Raw genomic sequence first — 13,728 nt, forward strand, 5'->3', positions numbered from 1 at the left:
TGCTGGCCGGGAGCGGCCACTGCACTTCAGTCTGGGCGACAGAGTGAGACTCCAACTCAAAAAAAAAAAAAAGTTCATTTAGTTTTCATTCTGATTTCAAAATATGTCATAAATGGTAAATCCAAGAAAAATACAAGAGTTCCCCCACACATAGAAAACTGGAAAAGTGGGCCAGGTGTGGTGGCTCATGCCTGAATCTCAGAACTTTGGGAGGCTGAGGTGGGAGGAATGCTTGAGCCCAAAAGTTTGAGTCCAGCCTATGCAATGCAGTGAGACTTGTCTCTATATAAAATCAAAAAATTAGTCAGGTGCAGTGGCATGTACCTGAAGTCCCAGTTACTTGGGAAACTGAGGCAGGAGGATCACCAAAGCCCAGGAGGCAGGAGCTGCAGTGAGCTTTGATTGTGCTACTGTACTCCAGCCTGGATGACAGTGACCTCTGACTAAAAAAAAAGAAAAAGAAAAAGAAAATGGATAAGCAGCCTTTTCTCTGTCTTCACTGTTTTCTTTCATTGCTTTTAAAATTAGTTTTTAAAATGAAATAGAATCTCTTTAATGAATTTTAAATTTAGTATTTCTCTGTGATGTAGTAAACAAGGAACTAGAGGCAAAAAACAGCCTTGTCTCTTTCCATACTCCTAAGGTACTCTTCTAGTACAACTCAACACTAATGCTTTCAAGTAAAATTCAACATTCACATTTCAGGCTTTAAGGGCCTTCAGTGAGTTTAGAAAAAAAAAACAACAGGAGTGTTTTAGCTCATAACTTCATGCATAACAATTATGCTTATATTTCAGAGTTATAGAAAGGGGGCTGGTAGAAAAACTAGGTAAATAATTATAATTATATGCTTATTAAACACTATAGGACACTTACTATGTGCTAGGTACTGTGGGAGGCTCTCTGGGTGCGTTATCTTATTTCATTAGGTCAAATGGAGTGTATTCTGTTTTCTCTAGTTTAGACAAGGCCTCCACAATAGGGATTATTAAAAGTCTAAAAATAGTAAAAGAAACCCAGAAGGTATTTGTTATGTTTCTTAGGGGAAGTACAGCCACTCTTTTTAACTGAAAACCCTGGTGATTTCCAAAATCTTTGCCTCCTCTCCCTGTATCCATGGGACAGGGCAACACTAACGCTATTACTTCCTCTTCTCACTGTTTCACCCAGAAAAGACTGAGTCATTACAGTGACTTAGTAGCCACAACATGGCAGCACTTTGTTTATGGTACCTTTTTTTTTTTTTTGAGTTGGAGTCTCACTTTTGTAGCCCAGGCTGGAGTGCGGTGGCATGCTCACACGGCTACTGCAGCCTCGACCTGCTGGGCTCAGGCGATCCTTCCGCCTCAGCCTTCCAAGTGGCTGAAAGGAACTACAGACGCACACCACCAGGCCCAGCTTATATTTTGATTTATTGTAGAGACGCGGTCTCACCAAGTTGCCCAGACTGGTCTCGAACCCCCGGGCTCAGGCAATCCTCTTGCCTCGGTTTCCCAAAGTGCTGGGATTACAGGATGAGCCACAGTGCCCGGCCTTATTTATGGTATCTTTAGAGTGTAGGTTTTCTTAGTGAGTTTGCCTGACACTGTCTCACTCTTAGAGTCAGTGTGCTTAACGTTCTTAGTCTGGGCCCACGGCAAATGAAGTTCAAACTCTCATTAAAATTGCCAAGCCTTTTGTCTCCCAGTGTCTAACGCATGCTGACAGAATCAGGCCAGAGTTTGAATCCTACTGTCTTAGCCTTTGTTTTCCCTATCCATAAAAGGAATGGAGTATTTCTTACCTCCTAGAATTTACTCATGTATTCATGCATTCATTCATACCAAGTACCTACTATGCCGCAAGCCCACTCTAGGGTGGTAACTCTAAGGGAATGATCAACTCGAAGGGCTCTGGAAATTCTAAAGCTCTAGTAAAACAGTTACTGCTTCTGCTACCAGTGGTAGCTTTTCTTTTCCATTCTTTTTTTTTTCATTATTGTAGAGACGAGATCTCGCCAAGTTGCCCAGGCTGGTCTGAAACCCCTGGACTCAGACAATTCTCTCGCCTCGGCCTCCCAAAGTGCTGGAATTACAGGCTTGAGGCACCGCGGCCGGCCAGTAGTCGCTTTTCCCCACAGATCGACAGCACAAAGAAAATTACCTAAACAACGGGAGGAACTTCCTAGGACAGAACATTCCAAAAAGAAACTTTTTCCTGGAGTTCAAGAAGCATGAAAGATCCTCATTTGCTCTGGGTGGTTTTCTGAACTGTCCTCAGGTAGCCTTAAGGTTCCTGGGACCGTTTTTCTTGCCCACAGAATCGGGAAACCCTGAAGTATATTCCAGGGTTATAGTTATACACCGAAGTCCTCGTTCCGCCAGGCACATTTCAACGCTCTCAATTTTTTCTGGGTTTCCGTTTTCTCGAATGCAAACCGCAAGTCCTAGGCTCTTAACAGGCGAGGGCACCAAGTCATTTAGCATCTCTGGGGCCAGTTTGCAAAGCAAAGACGCCGATGAAGGCGCTCTGAGCCTGAAATCCTAGGATGAGGGCCGGGAACCCCAAGCTCCGGCGCGCACTCCAGATCCGAGCGCACCGAATTACAGACAGCAAACCCACTCGGTCCAGGCCCGCCTTCCTAAGCATCACGAGATTTTATAAGAAAAGGAAACCGAAAACAGGAAAGTCCCCCTCTCTAACCTGGCCAGGGGCGGCGCACTTGGAGACGGGTGACGCTCCCCGCTGGCCGGGCCCTGATTGGCGGGGTGCGCGTGGAATATAAGTGGGCGCGCCGAGTCGGGAGCGCTTTTCTGCTGTGGACCGAGCTGTGTTCGCGATGTCTCGCCCCGTGGCCTTGGCCCTGCTGGTGCTTCTGTCTCTGCTTGGCCTGGACGCTGTCCAGCGTGAGTCTCCCCTCACCCGCTAGCCCTTCCTCTCCCGTTCCACTACCCTCCTGGCTCTCTCCGCGCTCTGTGACGCTCCCCCCGCCCTCCCCACCGTCCCGGCCAAGTTCTCCTTCCCGGCCGGGGGTCCAGTCCAGGGCTCGGTCTCGAAACGGTGGTGTGGCGTGGGAGTGGGGAGGGGGTGTGAGCCTGGGACGCCAGCGTCTTGCCTCTTCCCACGGGGAGCGAGGGAGCTCTCTGGCTTGCGGGGGCAGAGGTTCGAGACAAAGGTTAGGGCGTTGATAAACTTCGGAGCGGCCGAGGTGGGGGAGGGTTTCTCTTCCCTCTTGCGCGGGGCCTCTGGCTTCCGGAGCGCCAGAGGACAGGGCGGGGAGGCCAGTCCCCAAGGCGCGAGTGGCGGCCTGAGGAGGAGTCGGGTGTCTAGGGTCTGGGGGAGGCACCGCCCGGGGAACTCGGCTCGCCTCAGAGCAGGAGGACTGTTGGCTTCGTCTGGGCGCCCGCTGAGGTCGTTCTGCCCGGGGCACCTCCGGATCCATGTGCGACCAAACTATGGCGAGGAAGCGGCACACGACGTTTGTTGAATGCTTTGCGGTGTTGCAAGGCACTTTCGAATCATTAACTCATTTGTTCCCGTTACATGTCACTTCTGATCATCAGAAGAGCTACCTGTTGTTGACAGCTTACGGTGTGCAAAGGACTTTACGGGTTTTATGTCATTTAATTTTGAAAATGCACCTAGGATGAAAATACTTTGGTTATCATCCGCATCTCACAGATGAGGAAACTGAGGCACTGGGATTTTAACAAACTTAATTACTCGGGATAAATGGCAACAATCAGGATTGAAATCGAGCCTGATCAGGGCCTTCTGCGGAAGCGTAGGCCTTTTGGCTGTTATCCTTGTTTTTCAGGCTCCTCACCTTACAGATGAGATTCAATCCAAGTTGGGTCGAGGACACCAAAGATCTTGAGCACTTTCTAATTACCTGGCAATATAGTGGGCCCTCTCCTTCTTTCCCTTCACAAAATTCCTGTAAAGTAGTCTTTTGATAATGTGAAAATGGTGTTTAATTTTAATGCATTTACAAAATAAGGAATAATGTACATATCATCACCATACTGATGTTTGCTGGTGACATTAGATGCTGTGTTAAAAAATAACAATCTGGTGTGTGTGTGTGTGTGTGTGTTTTTCTTTTTTTCTGAGTTGGAGTCTCACTATGTCACCCAGACTGGAGTGCCGTGGCATATTCACAGCCACTCCAGCATTGACCTACTGGGCTGCAGTGATCCTTCTGCTTCAGCCTTCCAAGTAGCCGGAACTACAGGCGCTCTCTACCACGCCCAACTAATTTTTTATTTATTGTAGAGACGAGGTCTTGCCAAGTTACCCAGGCTGGTCTCAAACCGCAGACTCAGGCAGACCACTCGCCTTGGCCTCCCAAAGTGTTGGGATTATAGGCTGAACCACTGAGCCCAGCCAACAATCTGATATTTTAAAAAATCTTATTTTGGCCAGGCACGGTGGCTCACACCTGCAATCCCAGCACTTTGGGAGGCCAAAGTGGGAGAACTGCTTGAGCCCAGGAGTTTGAGACCAGCCCGGGTAACATAGTGAGACCTTGTCTCTATAAAAAATTTTTTAAAAATTAGCCAGGTGTAGTGGCATGTACCTGTAGTCACAGCTACTTGGGAGACTGAGGCAAAAGGATTATCTGAGCCCAGGAGGTCGAGGCTGCAGTGAGCCATGATCGTGCCACTGCATTCCAGCTTGGGCAACAGAGTGAGACCCTGACTTAAAAAACAAAACATGAAAAATCTTATTTTGAAAATTTCAAAGTAATACGTGCCATACATGGACTACTCCTGGAAGATACACAAGAAACCTGTATTGGTGATTGCCTCTGGAGGTCTTTGTCCCTTCTGTCTTGTGTGTGGGTTTTGTTTTACTATGGGCATCAATTAGTTTTTTAGTTAAGCTTCAGAAGCATAAATAATGCTTTCAGAAGTCACAGAGCAGTAATTGGTTGAGCCCAAATTCAAACCCAGCCTATCTGATACTCATCCTCTTAGAAAAGATTACAGTGGTGTTCTTGCAAAATCCAACTTTCTTTCCTCAAAGAGAGAATTCCAGGCAGGATGAACCTGTGCTCTGACCCCTGTGGCATTTATTATGTTCTTATTATTAGAAGTTCATATGCAAAGAGTTATCTGTTTTATTTTTACTTTTAACTTTATGGGGGGGAAAAATCAAAGATTCATTAAGATCTCCATTCCAGCTCTTGATGGGGCTAGTGACCTTTCATGATGATAGGGTTTTCGAGAAAGATCCATGGTCAAAGTGTCCTGGTACTCTCCTTCCCACTACCTCCCAGTCTTGGAGGAGTAGCTTCTCTTTACTGATCAAGTACCCTGAATATATGTATATTTAAATGAATTTTGTACTCATGTATTAGTGCCAATCCACATTTTAGTAGCAGTAACACTTCTCTTTATTTTGGATGAAAAATATAGAAATAGAATTTATAATATTTTCTTTCCACTTCCCCATGGATGGTCAAGTCATGCATCCCATTTTGGAAAGTCCTGTTCTGTAGTAATAGGCAATGTATTCCCAACCTGCCTAGTTACAGCAATTACCTGTGGGTGCTAATTTAAATACAAATCTCGGCCGGATGTAGTGTCTCACACCCATAATCCCAGCACTTTGGGAAGCCGAGATGAGAGGATTACCTGAGTCCACGGGTTCAAGACCAGCCTGGTCAACTTGGTGAGACTTCATCTCTACAATAAATCAAAAAATTAGTGGGCATGGTGGCTTGTGTCTGTAATTACAGTTACTTGGAAGGCTGAGGAGGAAGGATCACCTGAGCCCAGCAGGTCAAGGATACAGTGGCGATAAGTGTGCCACTGTATTCCAGCCTGGGCGACAGAGTGAGACTCTGACCAAAAAAATTATTAAATAAATATAAATAAAATGCAAATCCCACTGTCACATACATTACTCCATTTGGTCTAAATGGAGAGTATGTTTTTCTCATTTGCCATAGTCCTCACTTCTTCCTATTGTATTTTATCCAGCCCAACTCAATCATGTAAGGTATTTGCTAGGTCCCATGTGCATTTGGGTGTTGTTTCTTTGTTTTCTAGCTCATGAAATCAGGTATGAAATCAGATAGAGATCTGGCATATAAACTCTGGGCAGAAATAAAGAGGTTGTGCTGGTTTGGTAAGAACATACCTTGGGTTGATCCACTTAGGAATCTGAGCAAGGAGGTAATAATAATAACAATATCTGCTACGTATAGAGCAATTGCTACATGTCAGGCACTGTACTAGACACTTAATACATATTAAAAAGTCAGATGGCTGTAAATCTAGGCAGATATAGGAACCAAAAAGAAAGGAGTAAAAGTAAGAAAAAAAATCAAAGGAGCTGATGCAGGGTACAATAACACGAGTAATCTGATGTGGCTACTATGGAGAGTATTTGAAGTGAGAAATGAAGTTTGAAATATAGCTTGGGGCCAAGTCCTGTAGACCCTTTAGTGATGTGGTAAGGAATTCTATGAGTGCTTGAGAAGCCTTCAGAGGTTCTTAAGAGCCTCCAGAAAAAGTTCTCCAAAATTCAGCATAATCTCCAGTGACAGAAGAAAATACTGCTAGAAAAGAAAACAAAAGGGCATACAGAGAGGAATTATGTAGAAAAGATACTAAATCATGGTTTATTCCTCAAAATGAAGGTAGCCTTTTGGGAATGTGGAAGCTTATTTGACTGGCCAGAGTGGAAATGGAATTGGGAGAAACAGATTAAATGTAAATACATGGTACCTGATCTAGCTTGAGACCCAGTTAGCTCCAAGTGAAATATTCTAGCAATATTCATTAGTCTTTTCCTGATGTTCCTCAGGTCCTCCAAAGGTTCAGCTTTACTCACGTTACCCAGCAGAGAATGGGAAGACCAATTTCTTGAATTGCTATGTATCTGGGTTTCATCCACCCGAGATTGAGGTTGACCTGTTGAAGAATGGAGAGAAGATGGAGGTGGAACAGTCAGACTTGGCTTTCAGCAAAGATTGGTCCTTCTATCTCCTGACCCACAGTGAGTTTACCCCTTCTGACAAAGATGAATATACCTGCCGTGTGAAGCACATCACTCTTCTACAACCCAAGACAGTTAAGTGGGGTAAGTTTTAAGTTCTTTCCTAAGCTGCTAAAAGTTGTTTCTTAGTAGAACCATAGCATAGAGCTGCGTTGATATAAGAAATGTGCATACTGGGTTTGCCAGGGAATGTTCTTAAAGGCCTGATTAGTGGCTGGGTGCGGTGGCTAATGCTTATAGACCCAACCCTTTGGGAGGCTGAAGCAAGAGAATCACTTGAACCCAGGAGTTTGAAACCAGCATGGGCAACATAGTGAGACCTCATCTCTACAAAACATTAAAAAAAAAAATGAGCTAGGCGTGGTGGTGTGCACCTGTAGTCCCAGCTACTCAGGAGGCTGAGGTGGAAGAATTGCCTGGGCTTAGGAGGTTGAGGCTGCAGTGAGCTGTGATCGTGCCACTGCTCTCCAGCCTGGATAATTGAGTGAGAGACCCCCAACTCAAAAAAAAAAAAAAAAAAGGAAGAACTGATTAGTGGCATCTGCTGAGACCTCTGCACAGCATGACACCATGGTCCCTGAACAAGAAGTTTCCCTGCAGTAAGAGCAGGGAGCAGCATCAACACTTGCATGAACACACCCACACTCCCAACATTTCTTACCAACTGGCTTTTCTGGAAGCCTCATGGAAACCTGGCACCAATGAGCATCTCAGGAAGGCACAGGCCTTTGTCAGATAGTCCTGATACACCAGCACTCTATAATCCCAGACTTCTCCAGTACTCCCTGGTTGGGTTGATATCTGTGGGTAGTAGGCAGGGCTGCTTCCTACTGGGTAGTTCTAAACGAGGTATTCATGGTTAGGAACAGCAGCCTGTTCTGCCAACCTTATTTCTAACAGTTTGATATGTTAGTTAACGCACGGTATTTTAAAAATAAAACTTAATGTTTTCCTTTTTCTTTCCCCATTGTCTTTTTTATAGATCCAAACATGTAACCAGCATTGTTGCAGAGGTGGGTTTTTGACCTTAAGAAAATGTCTTTTTTTGTTTCACCATCCTAGGGACTATTTATAAACAGCTCTAGCACGATAACCCTCACTGTGTGGAGTCCATTAATTAGAGTAGCATTACAGTAGGCAAAGAAAAATCATGTGAGGTCCTATTCCCTTGTCCTGTGGAGTGGCATGAAGAAGATGTGTGGCCCCAGGTGTAGCCCTGCCAGCATTACTGACACTACAGGGAAGGCAGAAGAGCTTCAGTGTGGTATGGCAGGATAAAGGCCGCTAGGTACCCACACCACCTGGAAGGCTTTGATCTTTCTTCTGCCATTTTCACGTTGGACATCTCTGCTGTGAGAAGGACATTAAAAAATGAACCACTCTCTTCCTTTGCATAGCGGTTGCTTTTGTTCTTTAGCCAGAGGAAAGGAGTGACACAGATCTGCATATGTCCCATTCCTGTGTTGGCATCGTGTTTACCTTTGAGAGGCTCTCAGACCACTAGAAGAGGGAAATGGAAACAAGTTGTTGTAAATTGATGTAAAGGTATTATAATAGGCTGGACTTGGTGGCTCAGCCTGGAATCCCGTGCTTTGGGAGGCTGAGGTGAGTGGATTGCCTGAGCCCGCAGGTTCGAGACCCGCCTGGGCAACTTGGCGAGACCTCATCTCTACAATACATCAAAAAATTAGCTGGGCGTGGTGGCGCTTGCCAGTAGTTCCAGCTACTTGGAAGGCTGAGCGGAAGGATCGCCAGAGCCCAGCAGGTCGAGGCTGCGGTGGCCAGGATCATGCCACTGCACTCTAGTCTGGGCGACAGAGTGAGACTTCAACTCAAAAAAAAAAAAAAAAAAGATATTATAATAAATGTATTTACAAGGAGCTCTAGAAGCATTCAAGAGGTAGGAACTTGTACTTCTCTGCATCTTCAGTTGGAATCCAGAGTTATAAAATCCAGCTTTTTGATGAAATTCTACTACCTTGATGATGAAAACACATTCACATCTCTTGTTATATTCTGAAATAGGGAAATTGATTTTAGAGAGCACTGGAGAAGTTGGGTGATCTTCCCAGTCACACAGTTACTAAATGATAGAACCAGGACAGTGGTCTAATACAGTCATGTGTCACTTAATGACAGGGACATGTTCTGAGAAATGAATCTTTAGAAATTTCATCATTGGCTGGTGTGGTGGCTCAAGCCTATAACCCCAGCACTTTGGGAGGCCGAGGTGAGGGGATTGCCTGAGTCCATGGGTTCGAGAACAGCCTGGGCAACTTAGCAAGACCTCATCTCTACAGTAAATCAAAAAATTAGCCAGGTGTGGTAGTGGGTGCCTGTAGTTCCAGCTACTTGGAAGGTTGAAGCGGAAGGATCGCCTGAGCCCAGCAGGTTGACATTGGGGTGGTCATGAGTGTGCCACTGCACTCCAGCCTGAGAGATAGAGTGAGACTCCAACTCAAAAAAAAAAAAAAAAAAGAAATTTCATCGTTGTGCAAACTTCATAGAGTGTACGTTCACAAACCTAGATGGTAGAGCCTACTACACACCTAGGTTTGCTCCTAGGCTACAAACCTGTACAGCATATTACTATACTGATACTGTAGATGACTGTAACACAATGGTGTGTATCTAGACATAGAAAAGGTACAGTAAAAATACGGTATAATCTTATAGGACCACTGTTGTATATATAGTACCTCATTGACCAAAATGTCATACTAAGGCCTTGGGAGCGCCAGTAGGATAAACTAATGGAAAATGCTCTTTGTGATGGGTTTGGAGAATTATCTGCAATTCTTTTTAAAAATTCATCTTGCCGGGCTCGGTGGCTCAGCCTGTAATCCCGCGCCTTTGGGAGGCTGAGGTGAGTGGATTGCCTGAGCCCGTGGGTTCGAGACCCGCCTGGGCAGCGAGACCTCATCTCTACAATAAATCAAAAAATCAGCCAGATGTGGTAGTACATGCCTGTAATTCCAGCTGCTTGGAAGGCTGAGGCGGAAGGATCGCCGGAGCCCAGCAGGTCAAGGCTGCGGTGGCCGGGAACGGCCACTGCACTCCAGTCTGGGCGACAGAGTGAGACTCCAACTCAAAAATAAATAAATAAATAAATTCATCTTTGGCCGGGTGTGGTGGCTCATGCCTGTAATCCCAGCACTTTGGGAGGTGGAGGCGAGAGGATTGCCTGTGCTCAGGAGTTCAAGACCAGCCTGAGCAACATGGTGAGACCTCATCTCTACAATAAAATAAAAAAATTGGCTGGGCTCAGTGGCTCAGCCTATAATCCCAGCACTTTGGGAGGCCGAGGTGAGTGGATTGCCTGAGCCTGTGTGTTCAATACCAACCAGGGAAAATTGGCGAGACCTTGTCTCTACAATAAAATTTAAAATAGCTGGGCGTGGTAGCGTGTTTCTGCAGTTCTGGCCACTTGGAAGGCTGAGGCGGAAGGATCACTGGAGCCCAGAGAGTCGACGCTGGGATGGCCATGAGCATGCGTGCCACTGCACTCCAACCTGGGTGAGGAGTGAGACTCCAATTCAAAAAAAAGAAATTAATTAAACTAAAATAAAAAAATTAGCCAGGCAAGATAGCACATGCCTATGGTTCTAGCTATTTGGAAGGCTGAGGCAGAAGGATCATGCAAGCCCAGCAGGTCAAGGCTGCAGTGACTGAGAGCGTGCCACTACACTCCAGCCTGGGTAGCAGAGTGAGACTCTGACTCAAAATAAATAAATAAAAATAAATAAAAAGTCACCTCCAACAGAAGTTTAGATGAGATCTCTAATCCAAATAAAATGAATTCATTTGCTAATCTTTTTCTTTTATTTTCTTTTCAGATTTGAAGAGGCCTCATTTGATCTGGACTAATTCCAAATCCTCTTTTCTTTCTTTTTAATAATGATATCAAAATATACACTTGTATACTTTATACACAAAATTTAGGAAGTTATAGTGATGTTAACACAGACATCATCTTTTAGTTCTACTTTGGATCGGTGGTATCTGTCAGGTTGCACTAGAGGAACTAACAACTTAGAAGTGGGGAGGAGAGAATTCTCATGCCTAACATCAACATCTTGGTTAAATCTGAATTCTTCAGTCTCTTCTGCATGTGAAGCTTGATAATTAGGATAGTTATGCATGTTCAAGTTAATTTCCAATTTGCTTACTGTGCTTGTAGAAATGTAAGTGTTAGATTATTAGAAATTCGTTATAATGAATGAAACAAAATTCATATTTATCTCTTAAATCTGTTAAAGACAGACATGGTTGCACAAATTTTGATCTCGTTTTTGTTTCAATAATTAAACCATTCATAAAGCTTGATGTGTTTTTTCCTTATATATTACTCCTCCTCTTTGTTTTCAAAGAGGGGAACAGTCTTCAAGTGCCACTTGGTTAAGAGTGTGAACCCCTTGTACATAGGGTTTAGCTTACCATGGAAAGGGTCTTAGTTATCTGCATTTTATAGATGAGGAATCTGATGCCCAGAAAAGTTAAATGACTTAGAGTGACACAGCTACCTACTGGGAGACCAAGCTTCTCTATTTTAGCCAAAGTTCTTTGCTGTGGGCCAAGATATGAGGAATATGCAGACCCTAAGCGGGAGCAAAAGTATCTGGAAGATGTAATGTTTTAGCAAGCAATAGGTACACAGTCATCACTCAGTATCCATGAGAGATTGGTTCCAGGATGCTTCCCCTCGGATACCAAAATTCACAGATATTCAGTTCCCTTATATAAAATGGCGTATTTGCATATAATCTACTTAATCCTGTATACTTTAAATCATCTCTAGATCACTTATAATGCCTAGTACAATGTAAATGCTATGAAAATAGTTGTTATATTGTTTAGGGGATAATGACAAAATCTACATGTTCAGTACAGACACAACCATCTTTTTTTTCTTTTTTCTCAAATGTCTTTGATCTGTGGTTGTTTGAATGAGGAGCCCACAGGTACTGAGAGCCAATTGCACTTGGAGTGAAAAAGAATAGATTTTAAAATTTCAAGGCATAGTGTGATGAACAGCTTTGTAGTTTTGTTTATTTGACCAAGAATTTGTGTTAGCTAGTGCTAGGTACTGACGAGATAAATAAAACACAACATTGCTCTCAATTTGCTCAGTTTTGTGGAGGGGCAGACATATACTCAAACAAAGTATATCCTGCTAAGAATATAGCATAGGTATGCCCAAAGGACTTGGTGACAGGAAGGAAATTTTGTTGTTCAAGGAACAACAAAAACTTTAGCAGGGAGTTAGGAAACCCATTTGCCTGAGCTGTTATTGGTGGATAGGGCCTGGGGTTTCCAGGCATGAGGTCAGGATGTGTAGAAGCATGACAGGTCTGTGCAATGCCAAACTGGATACCTGAGGGAAGACTTGCAGAAACTCAACTGAACAAATTGAAGAATGACATTCCGAAAGAAAAACAATTTGTTTTTTCCTTCTACTCTCACACTCAGCACAGATCACTTTTGTGACCAGTTGTGTAGGGTTTTCCCCCCTCACACACTGTTAAAAACTTTAGACAGATTAAATTTAACAGAGAAAAAAATTCATGCTTCAGGCAGTTTCCAGAAACAGAATTAAGTTCAGAGCGACTCTGGAGCTGCCACATGATCGGATAAGTTATGGACAGTTAAAGGCAAGTGATATACAGAAAACGGAAGTGAGATACAAAAACAGCTGGATTGGTTGCAGCTTGGTATTTGCCTTATTTGAACAGTTGGCTGCCTATGGTTGGTTGAAACTCTGGTACAAAGGTAGGTTACGGTTTATTTACATATCCAGTTACATTATGGAGAAACCTTTATACCAAAGTTAAAATATGTAAGGAGGTAGCTTTAGACTAAATTTAATTTAAGAACACCAAGCAATCTCCAATGGATACCGACTGGGTATCCTATAATTCAACTCGATTCTGATGCTATCTACCTGGAGGTAGTGTCAGATCCCACAGGTTGAGGGCTCAGTCCCACAAGACTGCCCTCCAGTTCAGATGCCAATCACAAGCAGCAGGTTGTCACCTATACTTCTGACGGACCGGCTAGAAACCAGGGTTCCCATGACCCCCTCCTTAAGTTGATTAATTTACGAGGACAGCCATAGAACTTGAGAAAACACTTAATGTTTACCATTTTATTACAAAAGATGCTACAAGACTGGGCGCAGTGGCTCATGTCTGTAATCCCAGCACTTTGGGAGGCAGAGGCAAGAGGACTGCCTGAGCCCAGGGGGTTCAAGACCAGCCTGGGCAACTCGGTGAGACCTTATTTCTACAAAAACCAAAAAAAATTAGCCAGGCATGGTGATGTGTGCCTGGAGTCCCAGCTACTTGGGAGGCTGAGGCAGAAGGATCACATGAGCCCGGCAGGTAGAGGCTATGGTAGCTGTGACTGTGCCACTGCATTCCAGCCTGGGTGACAGAGAGAGACTCCAACTCAAAAAAAAAAAAAAAATACTACAAAGATACAGATGAATAACCAGCTTAAGAGAGAAATAGGGCAAGGTATAAGGGGCAGAGGTGGTAAGCTTCCATATCCTCTTCAGGTATATGCCACACCCCATCTCCACACGTTCAGCAAACAGCAAATTCTGTTTTTCAAGAGTTTTATGGAACTTGAACTCCAGCTCCCCACCACCTTCCCAAAGATTAATGAGTTGGATTGAAACTTCCATCCCGCTAATTCTCTGATCACTTGGTCTTTCTACTGACTGGGCCCATCCTGAGGCAA

General features: G+C 44.2%; 1 protein-coding gene across 1 annotated transcript; it reads left to right on the top strand.

Annotated features, from left to right (window-relative positions):
* Positions 1–2,789: 2,789 nt before the first annotated feature.
* B2M (beta-2-microglobulin) lies at positions 2,790–11,313 on the top strand. Its single transcript, XM_008052864.2, has 4 exons — positions 2,790–2,885; positions 6,796–7,071; positions 7,970–8,000; positions 10,824–11,313. The coding sequence occupies exons 1-3, from the start codon at positions 2,819–2,821 to the stop codon at positions 7,981–7,983; spliced, it is 357 nt and encodes a 118-aa protein (XP_008051055.1). The 5' UTR covers positions 2,790–2,818; the 3' UTR covers positions 7,984–8,000; positions 10,824–11,313.
* The last annotated feature ends 2,415 nt before the right edge of the window (positions 11,314–13,728 follow it).

The sequence above is a fragment of the Carlito syrichta genome, unplaced genomic scaffold, assembly GCF_000164805.1.
Source record: "Carlito syrichta isolate Samal-C Ts95f unplaced genomic scaffold, Tarsius_syrichta-2.0.1 Scaffold287601, whole genome shotgun sequence".
NCBI lineage: Eukaryota > Metazoa > Chordata > Mammalia > Primates > Tarsiidae > Carlito > Carlito syrichta.